The following is an 18,622-nucleotide window of genomic DNA, read 5'->3' as shown; positions in this document are numbered from 1 at the left end:
TCTGACGACTGGTCGCGGGTGGGTCCGTGGACTAAGTCACTGGCTACCACAATTACCAAAGTAATTCACAGCGAACTAGCTGTGTAGGTGCCAGCGCCCCCCGCGGCTGTGGCCCTCTATAACGGCCTTAGTCGTAACACTTAGGTCTATCTCCTATAAAGCCAAGAAGGAAATGCTCTGCTCTTCTCTATGAATAGCCAACTAACTGCGGGTCTAATATAACCCAAGGCCTCCCTGACTAGAGCAACCTTGCCTAGAAGCGATAGAATCTTTGATGTGATTGGGGATGTCGTAATGAATGGTGTTGTTGTGTATCGCTAATATTAATGATCAAATGACAGAATGTTCTCGAAAGCCATCGGCGTTACGGCATGTAGAACAGCTTGGACCACTTCCAGTACAGATCAAAAGACTGACGTCATTCTCGAATATTCTAGCATGCGAGTAGTATACAATAAAGCCACTCGAAGATTCGACAACAGTCGAGACATATTGGATCGAATATCGTCGAAATTTCGATCGTTCGACCGCGTGACCATCGTGTTGCCCACCTCACCATTGCCTCAAAGCTATATAATGGTCGATGACAATCCAACAACGACCACTTCACTAAGATGCAAATAGCCAGCAAACGACTCACAAGAGGAATCCGAAAGCCTCAAGTTAGCAATAAAATCACCAACAAGAGATACTCAACGACTCCCAGGATGTCGCTGTTCCCAAGGATGACACCGTTCCACCACCCCTCGAGGAAAACCCACCAAGATGACCTAGTACCCTTCTTTTCTCTTTTTAACGACACCTTTAATGAGCTACAACGCCTCTCTGACAACCTTCCCTCCTCAAAGGGCGGTAGTGGCGGCTTCTTCGCGCCGAATTTCGATGTCAAAGAGACGCCTCAAGCCTACGAACTACAAGGCGAGCTCCCAGGCATTGCTCAAAAAGACATCACCATCGAGTTCGTAGACGAAAACACGCTGACCGTCAAAGGTCATACCGAGCATCGACGCGAGCAGAGTAACGAGCCAACCTCTGGTCAGGAGCAACAGCAAGTCAACAACTCAGACAAGGCTTTCAACGACAACTCCAAGAGTAGTAGCACAGACCTTACCACTACCTCGGGCGCCAACAACCAGCAGCTTAGCAAGCCGCAAACCAGCCACACTTACTGGGTCTCGGAACGCAGCGTTGGGTCGTTCTCGCGCTCATTCAGCTTCCCTAATCAAGTGGACAGGGAGCACGTGAAGGCGTCGCTCAAGCATGGCATCCTTAGTATCGTGGTGCCTAAGATGACGAAGCCTCAGCCGACGACACGTCAGATCGCCATACAGGCCGAAGAGTGATGCGTATAGTACCGTGCTCCACAAGAAGGAAGCATTCGGGAACATTGTTGGAAATGGAAAGGGCTCCTTAACGTGGAGGACCATCCACACCCCCACAGTCGTCGCAACATGACAAATTGAGTAAGCAAGGATCGCTTGTTGCGTAAATAATCGTTCTTTTTAAGAGTAAAATTTTTGCAGAAGCTTAGGTCCATAGTAATACAGATAAGTTGATAAGCGCTATCGTCCGCTGATACTCACATATCGAATGTTGGCAGACCTCTCGTGCTGAAATCCGTTCGCAACATAAAACGGTGCTCTAAGTCGGAAGAACGGCCTGCCGACAGGGTTTGGATGTTGTTCTCGGGCGACAAACTGGAGTCATAGTGACTAGGGCCTGTTCTAAGTGTTCAGCCTAAGTAGACGTCGCTGGGACGCCGCAAACATCCCCGCAATTCAGAAGTTAACGACCATTGTGATAGCTTGTTCAACGAGGGCGGTACCAGCTATGGCCAATTTCGTTTGCCACATGCCGACCAGATGTATTCAACATTCTCAAGACACGTGAGGTACTGTAGCTTGCAAAGCCCGAAGCTATAGATTCCTATGACAGATTAAAGCCCGTATAACCATCCACTGCACATTCATTGATCGCCTTATAGTACGTGGGAACGCCCCCTAGGTATATCAAAGGTTCTCTCACTTTACCTGGGATATTGTCTCCCATGTACCACTTAATTTGCGTTAGAAGAGGCTAGAATGGGAGAGACCTTGATATAGACTTACGGATTTCGCTGTTGGGAGCAATGAAGAGTTGGCGATAGTCTTGACAAGCGTGGCCCATTTGACTTCGGCATCTTCTTGAGCATCGGAGGACTTCAAGTCATTTTGGCGCATATGATTCATCAGGTCCACAATCCATTGTCCTTGTAACTCAGCACAAGTGGGTCCGTTGCATAGTGCCGTTGGTGCTTGGGGTCCGTAGGTGAAGAACATGTTGGGGAATCCAGAAACTGCGAGTCCCAGGTATGTTTGGACTCCTTGCTTCCACTTGTCGAGAAGCCTTCGACCATGTCGTCCGCGAATATCAATATCGTTCAACCCGCCAGTGATGGCGTCAAATCCAGTAGCACAGACAACATAGTCAAATTCCCATAGCTTTTCGGTGGTCTTGATTCCCTTCTCAGTCACCTCAACGATGGGTGTACTTTTCATATCCACCAAGGAGACGTGGGATTGGTTGAATATCTCGAAAAACCCATTCTCCAATGAGATTCGCTTGCAACCAAATGCATGGGGTTGAACTTCAGGAGCCAAAATCTCCTTAACCCTGGGGTCCCTAATCCGAGCTCGGACCTTGTCCCGCCAGAACTCATAGGCCTCCTTGTTAGCCTCCCAAGAAAACAACATGTCATAGTATGTAGCTAGCCAAAAGTGAAAGTCACCTTCGTCCCACAATTGTTGAAAAGTAGCCTTTCTCTGCTCAGGGGTGTCATCGAATGTACCTCGAGGGAGGAAATTGAACGAAAACCCTCCAAAACTCTGAACCCTATCCAGGAAGAATTCAGCGTACTTCTCCCTTGGGAAAGCCTGTTCATCAGCGCCATATTCGACTTGCTTCATCGGCAGGGCAAGATTTGGCGTCCTCTGGAAGAGCACAAATTCACCAGCTGTCTTACTGAGTTCTTGAGCGAGTTGAACACCTGTTGAGCCTGTGCCAATGACCGCGACTTTTTTGCCTTTCAGATCAGGCTCCTTTTCGGGCCAGTATGACGGATGAATCCAAGTCCCTTGGAACTTGTCGATACCCTTCCAGTCTGGGATGTGCCTTTTTGCGGCGAATCCGGTGTTCAAGAGGAAGTATTTTGCGACGAACTGCTTCCCGTTAGAAGCAGTGACCAACCATCTTCCCAGGTCATCCTGCCACTCGGCTGCGCTGATCCGCGTGTTAAAATATGTGTCCTTTCGAAGATCCCATTTATCCGCAACAAAATGGAAATATTCTCGCAGCTCTGCAGAGCCGGGAAAGCGTTGTGTCCACGACCATGTACGCCATAGATCCGGATCTGAAAACTCATAGTGAGGAATGGTACTGTCGACACGTGCCCCTGGGTATCGGTTCCAAAACCAAACACCGCCATAATCAGAGGCGAAGTCGACTAACTTGGTCTTGTACCCTTCCTTACGCAATCGATGAAGCTGGTAGACTCCGCCAAAGCCAGCCCCAACGACAAGCGCGTCAAGTTCCTCCACATCTCGCGTCGCAGAATCAGCCACTGGTGGTGTTGAATTGGACATATCGTACCACAGGCGTAATAGTGATCAATAATGCTGTAGATGTAGATGATAGTCCGATTAAAATAAACTGCTAGATGGTGTGTTTATGAACTGCTGTGAAAGGTCGGACCCGGCGGTTTTTCATCGTATCCTTTTGCGTCACTCTTTATGGTCTACAGGGCCATTAGAGTATGCTCCGAGCCTCCGCGTCTGTTCTAGCTGAGCAACCACCCGAACATCGTCTTTCTCGGTCACAGGGAAGCATAAATCGCTCCTCGACCGTCGGGTTCTACAAGCTCCGAAAGGGTAGACGCCACCGCGCTTCCGGCTCGGAGAATCGAGTCGTAAACTCTCTTACGCTTCGGGAGGCATGTATTCTGCCTTGATTTACGGTCCATGATTTGTAGGTTCCGAAAGAGCAGACATCCTTCGGGATTTCATACTCCGAAGCGAGACGCCCATGGCTCATCGAGTTTTCTAGCTCAAAACAAACGTAAGAGACCACCATACATGATAGTAGGGCTGTGAACCCCACCTACAGCACAGCTTCATGCTTAGCCTGCTTGATTTGATCACGAAAATAACTGGCAACCAAGTTCCTGGGTGGGAGGAAGTCAACATCGAAAAGTTTCCAGTAAAGATATCATTCTACTAGAGCTTCTGAAGTACATAGTTGACTCCGTCCAATAATTTGCTCATGAACGCTGAGGTCTCGGGCAGGCTTGGAAACATCCAAAACATATGCGGCAGTCCCTCGTAGGTGTCATATTTGACCTTGACGCCGTTGAATTTGAAAGATTCTGCCAGAATTGCCCCGTCGTCCCTTAACGGATCGACTCCACAAGTCACGATGTATGTGGGGGGAAACAGCCGATGGGTTGATTCGTCCAGGCCAACAAAAAACTTCTCGCCGGCCTCCCTGACGACAGCAGCGGTAAAGAGCTCATCGATGGCGGACCTATTGATAATAGGAACATCTTCACCATTCTCGAAGTACGAAAGATATCGGTGTGCCCACTTCTTTGGTACTTTGGCAGGGTACATGGTGACAGGGGCCAGGGCAACGACCCCTTTAACCGCGTCCTTCGGAAGGCTGGACTGTCCCAGTAGGGTCATTCGACTAATAGCGAGCGCAAGGCCTCCACCGGCAGAGGTCCCGATGGTAAATAACTTGCTTCTATCCCCTCCAAAGACAGAGGCATTCCCGTAGGCCTACTCCCAAGATATCAGTTCAGGAAGGCAATCAAAAGGACACCAGCAGATCTACTTACCCATCTCAGAGCATTAGCCATGTCTTCAAGCTGAGCGGGACTTTTGTGTTCCGGGGCCAATCTGTAGTTCACGCTGATGATAATACTTGGGGTCTTCTCAGCAACGGCTCGACATAGCGTATCCTCGCTGTCGATATCTCCCATCACGAGCCCTCCAGCATGAGCAAAGACACCAATAGGTAGGAGTTCCCCTGATCCCACATGCGTTGGCGTGTAGATCCTCAACTTGAGGCCATCGACGTCACGGTCAGCTGCCTGGACTGCAGTGGACGGGGAAGGGGATTGTGATGCCAGCACTCTCCCGAGCTCGTTGTACTGCTTACGCATTTCAAGAGCACTTCCCTTCAGGATAGGCCGCATACCAAGTGCTTGCTCCAGCTATTGATAGTCAGCAATTTGCTTCAACTCAAAGAGCGGTGCTATGTGTCATACACCGAGCCAGCCTTCCGAATATTTCGATTGTTGGGCCATACTAATAGATCATGTGCAACAATAGTTTCCCGTCTCTTCAATCCTGAGATGCGGACTCGTAGTCGTTGAAGAGCTCACTAACCAGTTCGCAAAGAGCAGTATGTGCTTGGTTGGTCTTATGCTCTTGTCAACGATAATGAGCAGCTAACAGCTCTTGGCACCCATGTCTTTTGTGGGGCCATTGATTCCATAGCAGCCCTTTTTCCAGCCGTTAAGGTGTTGGCTGCAAACCCAGTTTTCGAAGGACTCTTCGGGCGACAACGTTTCGCAACACACACATGACACAATCGGGCTAATGCCGCTCAAACAGTCAATCCCATCTATTTCGGAATTTTGCCTCTTGATGGTACCCGAGCTTCGGGATCAGGCTGAGATGCCGAAAGCAAAGTAAAACTGGCCTTGAGGAACCGACGAAATCCAATCACAAGGCCTGTCGGTCGGTCGCCTAAACCCGAGCTGGCAAGGCGATATCGGGAATTGTACATTTTGTGATTTGGTGCAACCGGATGCGACCCATTTTTCCCCCGCATTTCGGCTTCCAACATCAGTCGGATCCAGATGTTCCACCTTTCCATATCCACCTTCGGGCGTCAAGGAAGCTCTCGGCAGAACTACCCGCCCCTAACAAGTAATCTGGGTGACCTGCTTCCGAAATCTGCGTAAGCTAGACCCATGTTGAAATGAGTCGAGTTATTGCTGCACAGCAATGGTGGAGATCGGATGCGTAGAAGACGACCATTCAGCAGACAAGGTTGACCATTGCTTAAAGGTTGGTTGGTGGAAGCAAAGTGCCCTTTCATTTTCACATTAACCCGTGCTATCCCACAGACTTGGTCGTTTCCTTCCACTTGACCCATTCGCCCACTATCGAGAACTGTGTGCGCTCTCTGTCCATCATGACCGCCGAAACTGCTGCCAACAAAGCAGCAAATGCGAACGAAGTTGATGTTTTGATCGTTGGTGCTGGACCAGCCGGTCTCATGATGGCTATGTGGATGGCACAATACGGCATCAAAACCAGAATCGTTGATAAGCGAGGTTCTAAGGTTCACCAACATCCGTGCTCTTCAAAGGCTTTATCACGGCTAACCTTTCCACCAGATCTTCAACGGACAGGCGGACGGCTTGCAGTGCCGAACTCTCGAGATCTTTGACTCTTTCGAATTTGGCCACCGAGCGTGGATGGAATCAAACCATATGCTGGAGATATGCCTCTGGAACCCGGATGAGGAAGGGATCATTCGACGGAGTGATCGTATACCAGATACTATCCCTGGGATTAGTCGCTTCCAACAGGTCGTCCTTCACCAAGGCCGTATTGAGCGCTTCTTCCTCGATGCCATCCAAAGCTGCAGTGACATTCAGGTCGAAAGGGGGGTGCTGCCTTCTAAACTCGAGGTCGATACGTCGCTTGTTGAAGATGCCGATGCATATCCCATCACAGTGACGTTGCGGCACCTCAGCGAAGAAGAAGCAACTCCTAAACAAACAGCAACTTCACAAAACGGCACCTCCATACAAGACGGTCTCTTTCGGAGCAATTTAGCCCCGGATGACACAGCGGAGCTAATAAACGGGGCCAAATTGAATGACAAGGCAAACACTGAAGAGGTGGTGCGGGCTAAGTATATGCTAGGTGCCGACGGGGCCCATTCCTGGGTCCGTAACCAACTCGGCTTCAAACTGGAAGGCGAATCGACGGATTATATCTGGGGAGTTCTGGACATTATCCCAATCACGGATTTTCCTGATATTAGGATGAGATGTGCAATTCATTCTCGTGATGCCGGGAGCGTGATGGTGATTCCCCGTGAGAATAAGCTTGTCAGGCTCTATATACAGCTCACAACCACAGCCAAAATCGGCGAAGGCGGTGCAAAGGCGGACCGATCCAAGATCACGCCACAGACAATATTACAGTCCGCGCAACGCATTATAGCCCCCTACAAACTCGACTACCGTAAATTGGATTGGTGGACCGCCTACCAAATTGGACAAAGAGTCGGAACCCAGTTCTCGATGGATGAAAGAATCTTCCTAGCTGGGGACGCCGTGCACACACACAGGTGAGTATATCGCAAGGCATGTTAGTTGTGGCGTTGCTAGCCACAGCTTTGCCTCGGTCCCTATGCAACAGGTCGGTGCTAACATTTATTGATAGTCCTAAAGCTGGTCAGGGAATGAATGTCAGTATGCAAGATGGTAAGCCCTTCCTCCATCGCTTTAACAATGTCCAATCGTCTAACGCTCGCGTCTTCTCTCGCATCCAGCCTTTAATCTAGGCTGGAAGGTTGCCAGTGTCGTCAAAGGTCTTTCCAACCGGACAATTTTGAAAACATATCAATCAGAAAGACGGCGAATCGCCCAAGACTTGATTGCTTTCGACCATCGATTTTCTCGCTTGTTTTCTGGGCGCCCTGCACAAGACGTTATGGACGAGGAAGGAATTAGTATGCAAGAGTTCAAAGAAGCGTTCGAGAAAGGCAACCTTTTTGCCAGTGGAATCGGTAAGTCCTTCATGGCCATTACAGCTGCGTCGACTGCACAGCATCGCTGCTTCATGGCCATGACTCATTCTCAGGAAGTATAGTACATACTGACCAGGAACTTAGCTGTCGACTACGGATCGAGCATCATTGTAGCTAAGAAGGGAAGCTCTGAAGAGCAAGGGGACGGTACCGATGTCGCGGTGCAAAACAAAAACCTCCAGGTGACTTCTGTTCAGACGCTCGCGTCCAAGATCGAGGTGGGGAAGCGCATACCAAGTTTCAAAGTCCTGAACCAATCTGATGCCCGACCTTCACATTTACAAGAGCTGCTTCGCTCTAACGGACGTTGGCGGGTGATAATCTTCGCTGGCGATGTCACAGAGCCCGCCCAAGCGACGAAATTGAAGACTCTGGGAGCGCAACTCGCCCGGCCTCAGTCGTTTCTGAATCGATTCACACCGCCTTCCGGTCGCTATGACAACGTTTTCGAACTACTGGTGGTTCACAAGGCGCCTCGAAGAGATGTCTCTGTCTTTGACTTCCCCGAAGTATTCCGACCATATGACGAAGTCGATGGGTGGGACTATTGGAAGATCTTTGTCGACGACGAGTCCTATCACGAGGGCCACGGACAGATCTACCAGAATCTTGAGGTGAATCCGGAAGGATGCTCGGTGATCCTTCGACCAGATCAACATGTGTCGTACGTGGGTCCCATGGATGCCTATGACGACCTTGACAGCTTCTTCGCTGGATTCATGATTCCGCAGGCGACTAAAAGTAGCGGGCATATCTAGAGCAGCAAGAAGCTTAGGCTCAAGGCGATTGCCTCGTGGCAGCCCAGCACAAAGCATACAGAGGGATTCAGCAATACAATTGGCAGACTTCTTTGAGCGTTTGTAGTGTTTCGTATTGAAAGCTCTTTCGGTCGTTAAAGTAGATGTGGCCTCAACACTTTTCCCAAGGAAAATACAAAGCCCCTAAAACACACCTAAGATCTTGATACCTGCTACAGCAACGCTGCTTTTTCCGACTCACAGTCGACGTAGGCGGGAGAAATACATTGTCATTATTACGTGCCAGCACAGCCCAAACCAAGAATAGCTCGGACACCAACCACTCCTGATACGCCGCATCTTTCCCGCGATCGCACATACACAGAGAGACATAAAGGAATCCTTGTGGTCAAGAGCCCCAACGCTTATGGTCCGCTTCTTGCTCTGCTTCCTCTGATCGGAACAGACCAAATATTCTGGATCATCCTAGGTTGGCTCGGGTCCCGGTGCCCATTGTCGAGAAAAGAGGGAAGGCTTCGTCGTACGAGTCGAACCATAGAGTCGTTGGTGACATGAGCTGCAGCGCCGCCTCAAACTCCTCCTGAGTCATCATGCATTTTTCCATGTATGGGTCAGCAACTTCGCTCCGACCTTCAGGATCCTCCAATTCCGTGCCTGTAAAAACGGTTCCTTTCGTTTGACCTTGGTTATGAGAAGCATGGTAAGAGGGCGCCATGCTGCCTTTTTGTGTACCGTGTTTGCCGGACTGGCCAGTGAGCTCTTGGTGTATTGTTCGCCGTGGCATCTGGTCTTCATCAATTCTGCCAAACATTCCTTCGACGAAGGAGCTGGAGCGATTCCGGCCCAGCTCGGTGCGCTTCTCGGTAATAACATCGCAAGCATGCATCAGATAGTCGACGATGGTCGCGTTCCTTCTGGCAATGGCATCATGGGGGAACATATCCAAAAGTCGATGTGCCAGTTTGAGGTGAACCTGTATGGGGAAGACTTTGTCCACGTCTCCAAAGTGAGCCAGGCCGAGTACAAGTGCTGAAACGAAAATTGAGTTGACGATAAAGGGAAGTCGCTTGGGAATATCGTCATAGTCAAGTAGAATCCGTAATAGTTCCAGCGTTCGAATGGCCGAATCGATACAGGCATGGACGAACACCTGGGTTTTGCCATACGTCTTAGGACTTCTTGCTGACTCCATCGGCGTCGTATTGGCTGAAGTAATGCAAGATGACACGGACTCAACTAGGAACGGGCGCGTAAGCAGCATAATAGTCCAGTAGTACGCCTCTTTGACATGCAAAAGTCCGATATTGGGCCATAGTCCACCATCAAGTGTATCCGTTGGCTGTATGCCATCCTCAGCAAGACCGTTGTGAAAACATGCAGCCCACTTCCTATGATGTTCGCTGACCTTCTCCAACGCTGCGAGTGAGATCATTCTTTTGGAATAGACTTCGGTCAGAATCGTCTCGAACATCGCGCACAGGTCTGTGGAGGCAGAGTAGTTTTCTGCAGCCAGGGTATCGCGTGTTTCTGACGTTGATGGCGGTCGTCCGAGGGACGCACTCATAAAGAGGTCTAGGATCCGGATCGCTCTCCAAAGCCTCTCCCTGGTCTTAAATTCGGCCGGGGGAAAGAGTGCCGAAATCTCCTTACGATGGAGACCAAGGGCATACGCGGCCCTCACAGCAGTCCCCAAATTCATAAAGGCAGCGTTTCTCCGAGAGGCGTTGAGCAGATACATTGTGATCAAAGCGTAGGCTTGGACGGTAGAGATACTGGGGTCTTCGGGGAAGCTGAAGTAGCGACCATGGCTGAAGCAAGTCTCGGCAAGCTCGTCCTTGTCCTCGGGACATGTTTGTGCGCCTACAGCGAAGACGAGATAGTATATTGGCGTGACCATATCCATTTCTGCAGAACTCGTATTCCCCAGCCACGCCGGCAATTTTTCGAGCAGATCTGCCTCATCGAATAGGTCAAGAACGCAACTCGTGGCCAGGAAATAGCGTCGAATGAGATAGGTAGCCTGTTCGAGGGTGAAAGTAGACGCAAGCTGTCTCGTGTTGGCCTGTAGTAAGCTGGATCGGCTGACTGGGGTGTCTTCAACCATCTGATATCGAAGAGGGTCTTTTGTGAAACTAGACTGTCCTATAGAACACTCCACTAGCTTCCGGATGCTTTGAAGAAAGGACAAATTTGCTGAGTCGCCGATGAACATGTGTTTGCCCAGCGGGTCGCGTAGCATCCGGGACATCTGACCATGCATGGACGCCGTAGGCGAGTCGCCAAAAGCCCAGTCCTGGCAGGGGTCAACCCATTGATTGGTAGCTTGCAGATCCAGCTCATTCAGCACCCCCTGTCTGGGATTTGTTGTACCCACTGAACCAGCGTCGACATTGGTTTCTAGAGAATGTGCCGTCTGGGCATTTCCGGCGCAAGACGAGGCACGCCGCTTTGGGACAACAGGTTGACACTCGTATACGACGTTGCGGTAGACGCATCGCGCACACGGCAGCATCCCATCACATCGCTCTTTCCTTCGTTTGCAATTTGAACAAGCTCTTTGGTATTTCCCACGATGAGCTGGAGGGTGCTTTTCTCGCACCATATTTTATTGTTTTCTGATGCAGCACGCGATTTCGCCAACCCACGTGCAGTTGTACAACTACAGAGATATCTGGGCGAATGCAGGCGGATCTGAATCGACAATCTTACCTTTACGCAACGTGGAAGGGAACTGGAGTTAATGCAACAAGGATTAATTTGGGGTCGGAGGCAAACGAAGTGACCCCCATCCGAAAGGGATTCGGTCGGCAACTGACCAAGAACGCGGGGTCCAGAACGAGAGTACCCCGCATAGAATTTCATCACGGGGTGCAGCGGGCAAGCGGGCAGGCGGACCAGTCGGCAATACCCCATTGGCAATTTCTAAGACCAGAATGATTGTCATATCTTGACTAAATGGATCTATGACGCTCTCGCATTAGTACGCGCAGGTGTGTTCGCTTCAACTAAGAGACAGTTTGTGGTGATACAACAGAATAGCACCACCACTCGACCGACCCGAGGAATCTTGAAATAGTGCTGAACAACAGCCAACCAAACGTCCTACTTTTTGACGACGAGTAACACCGATGTTGCTCATAGAGAGTATCTTATCGATAAATTCCCTTCAACTTTCCCGAAGAATCGATGTGTTTGGTGTACTGAGTTGGTGCCAATGGCTAAACTCCGATCATTTAGCGAAATGGTTTTGAGTGTATGTGTAGTTAAGGCGATTTGGTAGCCCTGAGTTGAGTAGCCTCCGTGTACTTCGTATCTGTAGCGGTGTTCTCACTTCCGGTGTACTGTGTCGCGATTGCGACCTGATCAGGATGCGCGAGGCTTAGTTCTAGGTCGGCCTTCTCCTCCGTTGTAAGGAAGATCAAGTCTATCTCTTCCAATGTCTTGTTGGCGGTCTGTGCTTCTGTCAATAGGTGCAATGATTTTGTGCAATAGCATGAATCCTACCTCAGGCAAGAAGAAGTAGACGAATGGGATTGACAAGACAAGCATGACACAAAATAAAATGTATATCCTCCAACCAGTGTTCTCAACCGCGGCTGGGGTCATGATAACAATCACCTAGCCGGAAGTTTAGCAACTGTGGGCTAGCAAAGCCTGTTAGGCGGCGTAAAGAACTTACAAAGGTCCAAAGCCATTCAGAGAACGGCCCAACGGCGCCACCAATATGGCGGATCTCCAGCGGCGTAATTTCGGCAGCATACAACCACGGCATGCTGTTCCAAGACATCCCGAAAGAAATCTCATAAACAAACAACATGGCCAGCGCAAGTCGGTTTGTTGCTGGTGTGTTCAAGGCGATACCAATAGTGAATAGAATCATGGATATGGAGAGAGCAACAGAACCCCACAGCATGGTTTTGCGACGACCATATTTGTCAAGCATGTAGATGGGTGGTAGTGTGCCCAGCCAGAAGGCCATCTGCACGAAACCGGCGACGAGACTACTCGTTTCTTTTGACAGACCGACATTAACTTCCAGCACGATTGTGACTATAACGGAGTGTCAGCGTCTTCACATACAAGAGCAGGGAGTGCCAACCGTAAAATGCAATGACGTTTATGCCAGTGAACATTTGCATAAAATAGATCATGAAGCAGAGAACCAGGCGCCGGGTCTTCCGAACAGGCGATTTATCATACAAGAGAGTCTTCAACGAGCCTCCATCATGGGCGTGCTCTAGCTGTAAAGCATCTTCCATCTGGGTTTTGATGTTCTGTACCGCTGAATCGTCAATGGTGGTATCCATGAGTCTCGCCAAGGCATCGATGGCTTCTGCCTTTCTCCCATGGGAGTACAGCCATCTAATCTCGTCAATGGTCGTAGAGTCGAACTGAGCTGACAGCCTACCTAGGTGTATCCGGTAGGAAGGGCAGCGTTGCCATCGTGACCAGTGCGAATACAATCTGGAAGCCCACAGGGAAACGCCAGACGATCTGGATGATGCCAGCGATTAGCAGTGTATTTCATTGTCAGCAGTGTCATCTTACCTCGCCTGAGAGCGTGCGAACACTTGCATAATCCAGCCAGTAGGCCAGGACAATCCCCATCTAAAACGTCAGATCCTCATTAACGGTGCTGGTGACGACCTAGACATACAATAACGACCGATAATTGTAGCGCAATCATGGCTCCTCGTCTGTGCTGTTTCGAGGTCTCTGCAACATACACCGGGACCGTCGAGGTATTCATGCCTAGAAGCAATGTTGACTCCAGGATTCGTGCAACAAAATTGAATTCAGCTTACCATTACCAACACCAGTGATTAAGCGACCAGCGATCATTTGAGGGGCCCCAAATGAAGAAGTCTGAATGGTAGCTCCCACAACCATGATTGAACACCCAATAAGAATGCTTCGCTTGCGACCAAGAACATTTCCCCAGATGGCGGAGATAACGCATCCAGCCAAGCATCCAATGTTGTACAGCGCGACGATCGTACCGAGGTAGCCTGCGGAAGGGTTGCCCAAAGCGTTGAGTAAACTTGGTTGTGTCACCAGGCCTCCGAGGACGCCCTTGGAGGGTTGTTAGTACAGAAATGTCCCCTCACTGCCGGCGAGTGGTACCTGGTCATATCCGAACAAGAGGTAACAGGAGGCGCAGCTCAGGGTTATTGCCCATACGAGCGCAGATCCACGCAAACGGCTCAGCATTGTGTTGTTCGAGCCTCATACTATGACAGTTCTTGAAAAGTACCGAGGGGAGTTCCAGGATGATATGCAAAGTATTTAAAAGGTACGAGAGCAAAAGAGTGAGTAACACCGCATCGGCGCGGTAGGCTTGCAATCCAATTTCCGTGGATTTATGGCTTACTCCATAGCCCTCGGTAAAGTTGGTAGTTAGGTTGGGGTAATCATCTCCATAGTCCCCATCATTTCAGCACACTGACTGGCGGGGGGACTAGATGTTTTTTCCGGATCGAAGAGCTTCCATGTCCACATCTCGAAATATGTGCGCCCTGATCTGCTACCAAAGCTTGCCAGCTTATACGCAGTAGCGTAGACAGGGGCTCTGTGGTTTGAGGATCAGGTCTAGCCCATAATTTCTCACTGTCATCCGCGCCACTCGTGAACACGAGTCAACCAGTTATGAACGAGTGCTTCAAAGAGTTCATTCTCATCGACAGGCAGAGCATGTGTGCCACGGTCGAGAACAACAAACGTCGATCGTGGGTAGAGTTCTAGTAGGCGCAGGCTGTCTCGGTAGCCCACAACCTCGTCCTGTCGACCACACAGAATGAGTGTTGGTGCGGGAAATGGTGTCTGCTCGTCATCTGCAGCAAGAGGTAGTTGATACCGTTGCGGGTCTTCTCGAATCGAGCTTAGTACTTCTTTGTCGGTCCCCTCTATTGCCGGAAGGTACGCCTCCTTGTACTTTGTCTTTAGAGATTTGTTATAGGCAGGCGTTTGAATAAGAACATTCCCGAGAAGTGCTTTGTCCTCAGCCGACAAAGACGACATGAGTTGGTCGTTTCGAAGTAGCGGCTGAAAGGCATCGAGATCCCGTAAGCTATTGTTTGGTTCGAGAAGCGGAACTCGTAACAGTAGGCCGACGACTTGCGTAATGTACTTTGAGCGAGTGAGTGTGCGAGATAGCCACCACACGATGAGCCCACAACTAAAAACTTCGACTTGTCAAGTCGAGCATCAATGAATTGCATCAGGCGAAGACACATGTCGTTCAGATCTTTCACGTTGTTTGCTGGTGTTGTGCCCATGCCTGGAAGGTCCACATAAATCCGGAGAAACCCTGGTACTTTCGCGAAAACCGGCTCGAAGTCCACTTCCTCGACTTTTCCATTCATTTCCCACCCATGTATGATCAATACAGGGAGCCCATCCCCGATCTCACTCGCAGATAAATGGCAATCCATCTTGCTGGTCTTAGAACGGTAGTTAGCAAGAGACACAAGTCACTGATGCCGATGGTAACAGATGTTGGATGAACAAATAGCGCTATCGCGATACGCGGGGTGAAGTTCGTTGGTCTTGCTTATGCAAGCAGATAGCAGCTTATGGTGGCCTAACCAAAGTAAGCCTTGGCATAGTAGTCGTGCTGTTAAGCATGGCCCCTCTCCTTCGGGTTACTCGCAGTAAGGGCGCGGCTTAGACATTCGAGTCAAGACAGCATACATCCCAATCGCTGAGTATTGACTGAAATCAACATGCTGAGCTGGAGTCCGAGAGCATAATGTAAGTCTCGTGATAACCTGTCATAACCCATCCGAAAACCTGAATATAGTGAGGCACTTCGAGGTGGCCATTTTTCTCAATGTGAGTATGTTCTGTACAGCTGAATTTGTAGTTAGGAAGCTATGCGTGATTCAGTCGTACCAAGGGTCGCGTTGTTCGAGCCTCAACCGCGTCAGCGTGTTCCTTGTTGAACCATGGCGTGCTTCTGCCCGAACATTGAGACCAAATCCTCAAAGCCATTAAGTCTAAATCAAAAGGTGCTGGATGTGGTACCCGCACTAAGTGAAGAATTTGAGCAAGGTGGTGGTCGCTAAGTTTTACTGTTCTCTGTGCCGCTAAACTTTATCGACGAATGCCAACACGGCGGCGGCTCATTCAAAACCCGCGTGTGCATAAATGCTTAGTACAACAGGAATTGACACAAGTGCTGACACATCAACCCATCTCTCCTGGTGATGGTGGAAAAAGTACATAGTCACTCGGTGCGAAAGCTACAACTCTCTTTCTCTGTTCTCCCCAAATGAATCCAACTTTTCTTATCGTCGGTGCCACAGGCAATACCGGCCGGAGTGTCGTCGAAACACTATCCGAGTTTATTCCGAACAATGGAGAATTTTCTAAGCATAGAATCATTGCTTTGACTCGATCAGCACAGACTCCAACAGCCCGAGCACTTGCTCAACTGCCAGCCGTGGAAGTTTGCGAGCAAAATTGGGTCGAAATCACATCGGACTGGCTTAAACAGCGAAATGTCGTGAGGGCATTCATTGCTCCACACCTTGAACCGACACAGTTTGCGGAAGAATCGACCTTCCATCTCAATGCTCTCAATGCCGGTGTGAAGTACGTTGTTCGCATTTCCACAGGTGCTACCAACGTTCGCCCTGACTGCCGGACCTACTATGGCCGACAACATTGGGCTGTTGAGACCCTTCTAAGCTCTCGCGAATTCGAGGATCTACATTGGACTTCACTTCAGCCGAATGCCTTTGGTCCGACGTACCTCTTCAGCGCTGTACATTACATTAGCAGCTATCAGCGAGGGAGTAAGCAAGAGCCGTTGAGATTGATGGCGTCAAAGGACGAACCTGTTGGCATTATTGACCCTGATGATATCGGGCGTCTAGCGGCACATCTACTGCTCGAGAAAGACACCAAGCCCTACAATCGAGGCAAGTATACCATTAGTGGACCGGAAGATATAAGTGGCAAGCAAATTGTCGATATGGTTGAGGAACGAATTGGCACCAAAGTTGAGCAGGTTCACTACAAAGACATGTCATTTGTCCAGCAAATGGCCGAGGCTTCTGTTCACTCAACCAACGTTATTATGTCGATCCAATACGCCCTTGAAACGACGTGGGAGGGAAAGTGTACAGCTTCCACCACAAGTCAGGAGGTTCTGGACCTTGCAGCACCTAAAGGCACACCTCGCCAGATGTTCGAAGCACTTCTGTCTGCACAAAGGTCATAGCAACGTAGACACGGGCTACATTGCTGTGCGTTCACACTGTCCAGGATCCAGATCGAATGACGAGTATGTAAGTGTGCTGTTGCTACACGCGTGTCAAAGCGGCCATCACTCGGAATATCTATCTCCGGATAGCGCAACGGCCACATCCTCGTGTTTCAGCCCTGTACGCATGCCTGACGATTGTTTTCCTGGAGCTGCTTAGCTAGCTATGATATCAATGTTCTGTCTCGATCCCTCTGTCCATTTCGCTCAAAGTATATCGTGACGTCACTTCTACCTTTCCTTCGATGACCCATATTGCCTCATCTAATGCTATACAGAACACTCAATCGCTCGCCAAGATGTCCGAAACAGCACAGCTGCACGAAGAGGGTCTCGAGCAGACGCTCCAGGCGCTTGATTATGTTACGAGCAAGAGCGCTCAAGGGGAGGACCCAAAGAATCACCTGCATAAGCCGGCTGATCATAACACCTCCCACTCGTGGCTGAGCTCTTGGCTTCCTTCATGGAGCTACATCGAGAGTATGGAAGCTTCTTATCACCTCGGCAACTGGGTCCGAGACCGTCACACTGATGAAAAAGCATGGGAGGTCATGTCAGTCTATGTCCGCCTCGGCATGCATTTGCTTTACTATGGCACCTGCCAGGAAATGCTCCTCGGCACCAAACGAGTCCTTGAGATGTTACGGGAGCAAAGCGTCAAGATGGGGAGGCAATACGACGATCCTAGTTCCAAAGCACATATTCAACCATTCATTGACAGTTTTGGGCTACAGAACGCCCTTTCGGAGCTCGTGGAGCCGGATCCGACAAAGTATGCAACGTTTAACGACTTCTTCGCGCGAAGGTTGAAGGACGATGCACGGCCAATTGATGAGCCCAACCAAACAACTGTCACGTCGAGTCCTGCAGACTGTAGATTGACAGCTTTTACCACCATTGAGGTGGCGACGAAGTTCTGGGTGAAAGGTGCGAATTTCACTATGGAGCGTCTGTTCCAAGATCAAGATCTCGCAAAGTCCTTCGATGGGGGAAGTATGGTCATCGCACGCCTCGCTCCTCAGGACTATCACCGTTGGCACAGTCCGGTGTCCGGAACAGTGAAGAGCGTGAAGGAGATACCGGGAACTTACTATACGGTCAATCCCCAAGCAATCAACGAGAGTGGCACCATTAACGTGTACTGTGAGAATAGACGCAGTATCATGGTCGTTGAAATTGAGGCTGGGTCATCAGTCGCTATCGTAGCAGTTGGGGCAATGCTGGTCGGAAGCATCAAGTATTTTGATGGTGTCGAGAAACCAGGAGCACAGATCCAACGAGGGCAATGTTTGGGTGGTTTCTACTATGGTGGTAGTACGGTGCTTGTCTTCTATCAGAAAGGTGACTTGGAACTGGACGAGGATCTGGTGAAATGGTCTACTCATCCTGATGGGCCTTGTGAGACATACATGAAGGTTGGCTGGAGAATTGGAGCCAAGCAGAACCCAACTTCTTGAGTCTTGTGGATGGCATTTGGTAGGTCAATGAATGGGCTAGCTGTATAAACCGTGTTGAAAGCTGGGATAATATCGCAAGCTCATTAGCGGGGATTCAATGGATTTTCGTGCAGTGATATCATGAGAGTAGTGTAGATCTTGCTCCATGCCACCGGACGTCTAAATGGTGCAGTGGGCGCCGTATGCTCATCCCCGCGAACGCTCCGCGGTTTCGAAGGCAGTAGACATTCGCCCTGGTCCTCCACTACAGCCAGGATATAGTCTAGGGATGC

General features: G+C 49.9%; 9 protein-coding genes across 9 annotated transcripts; 4 read left to right on the top strand and 5 right to left on the bottom strand.

The window, feature by feature from the left end:
* Positions 1-707: 707 nt before the first annotated feature.
* HMPREF1541_06201 (uncharacterized protein) lies at positions 708-1,343 on the top strand (the record flags this gene model as incomplete). Its single annotated transcript, XM_008720537.1, has 1 exon — positions 708-1,343. The coding sequence occupies one exon, from the start codon at positions 708-710 to the stop codon at positions 1,341-1,343; it is 636 nt and encodes a 211-aa protein (XP_008718759.1).
* Positions 1,344-1,926: 583 nt separating this feature from the next.
* On the bottom strand, positions 1,927-3,620 carry HMPREF1541_06200 (uncharacterized protein; the record flags this gene model as incomplete). The annotated part of the gene is made up of 2 exons (XM_008720536.1): positions 1,927-2,055; positions 2,109-3,620. 2 exons carry the CDS (start codon positions 3,618-3,620, stop codon positions 1,927-1,929), a joined length of 1,641 nt encoding a protein of 546 aa, XP_008718758.1.
* Positions 3,621-4,250: 630 nt separating this feature from the next.
* On the bottom strand, positions 4,251-5,341 carry HMPREF1541_06199 (uncharacterized protein; the record flags this gene model as incomplete). Its single annotated transcript, XM_008720535.1, has 3 exons — positions 4,251-4,811; positions 4,871-5,248; positions 5,303-5,341. The coding sequence occupies 3 exons, from the start codon at positions 5,339-5,341 to the stop codon at positions 4,251-4,253; spliced, it is 978 nt and encodes a 325-aa protein (XP_008718757.1).
* An 896-nt stretch (positions 5,342-6,237) lies between these two features.
* Positions 6,238-8,627, top strand: HMPREF1541_06198 (uncharacterized protein; the record flags this gene model as incomplete). Its single annotated transcript, XM_008720534.1, has 5 exons — positions 6,238-6,387; positions 6,443-7,407; positions 7,503-7,543; positions 7,612-7,848; positions 7,954-8,627. The coding sequence occupies 5 exons, from the start codon at positions 6,238-6,240 to the stop codon at positions 8,625-8,627; spliced, it is 2,067 nt and encodes a 688-aa protein (XP_008718756.1).
* Positions 8,628-9,087: 460 nt separating this feature from the next.
* HMPREF1541_06197 (uncharacterized protein) lies at positions 9,088-11,229 on the bottom strand (the record flags this gene model as incomplete). Its single annotated transcript, XM_008720533.1, has 1 exon — positions 9,088-11,229. The coding sequence occupies one exon, from the start codon at positions 11,227-11,229 to the stop codon at positions 9,088-9,090; it is 2,142 nt and encodes a 713-aa protein (XP_008718755.1).
* Positions 11,230-11,890: 661 nt separating this feature from the next.
* On the bottom strand, positions 11,891-13,838 carry HMPREF1541_06196 (uncharacterized protein; the record flags this gene model as incomplete). The annotated part of the gene is made up of 9 exons (XM_008720532.1): positions 11,891-12,079; positions 12,132-12,245; positions 12,307-12,677; positions 12,727-12,989; positions 13,036-13,121; positions 13,176-13,235; positions 13,285-13,379; positions 13,433-13,700; positions 13,752-13,838. 9 exons carry the CDS (start codon positions 13,836-13,838, stop codon positions 11,891-11,893), a joined length of 1,533 nt encoding a protein of 510 aa, XP_008718754.1.
* A 399-nt stretch (positions 13,839-14,237) lies between these two features.
* Positions 14,238-14,902, bottom strand: HMPREF1541_06195 (uncharacterized protein; the record flags this gene model as incomplete). The annotated part of the gene is made up of 2 exons (XM_008720531.1): positions 14,238-14,753; positions 14,801-14,902. The coding sequence occupies 2 exons, from the start codon at positions 14,900-14,902 to the stop codon at positions 14,238-14,240; spliced, it is 618 nt and encodes a 205-aa protein (XP_008718753.1).
* A 995-nt stretch (positions 14,903-15,897) lies between these two features.
* HMPREF1541_06194 (uncharacterized protein) lies at positions 15,898-16,851 on the top strand (the record flags this gene model as incomplete). Its single annotated transcript, XM_008720530.1, has 1 exon — positions 15,898-16,851. The coding sequence occupies one exon, from the start codon at positions 15,898-15,900 to the stop codon at positions 16,849-16,851; it is 954 nt and encodes a 317-aa protein (XP_008718752.1).
* A 341-nt stretch (positions 16,852-17,192) lies between these two features.
* HMPREF1541_06193 (phosphatidylserine decarboxylase) lies at positions 17,193-18,350 on the top strand (the record flags this gene model as incomplete). Its single annotated transcript, XM_008720529.1, has 1 exon — positions 17,193-18,350. The coding sequence occupies one exon, from the start codon at positions 17,193-17,195 to the stop codon at positions 18,348-18,350; it is 1,158 nt and encodes a 385-aa protein (XP_008718751.1).
* Between the last annotated feature and the right edge of the window lie 272 nt (positions 18,351-18,622).

Source organism: Cyphellophora europaea, assembly GCF_000365145.1.
Source record: "Cyphellophora europaea CBS 101466 unplaced genomic scaffold supercont1.5, whole genome shotgun sequence".
Lineage (NCBI taxonomy): Eukaryota > Fungi > Ascomycota > Eurotiomycetes > Chaetothyriales > Cyphellophoraceae > Cyphellophora > Cyphellophora europaea.
Note: the sequence above shows the minus strand (reverse complement) of the source record. Positions and strands in the feature narration are given on the sequence as shown.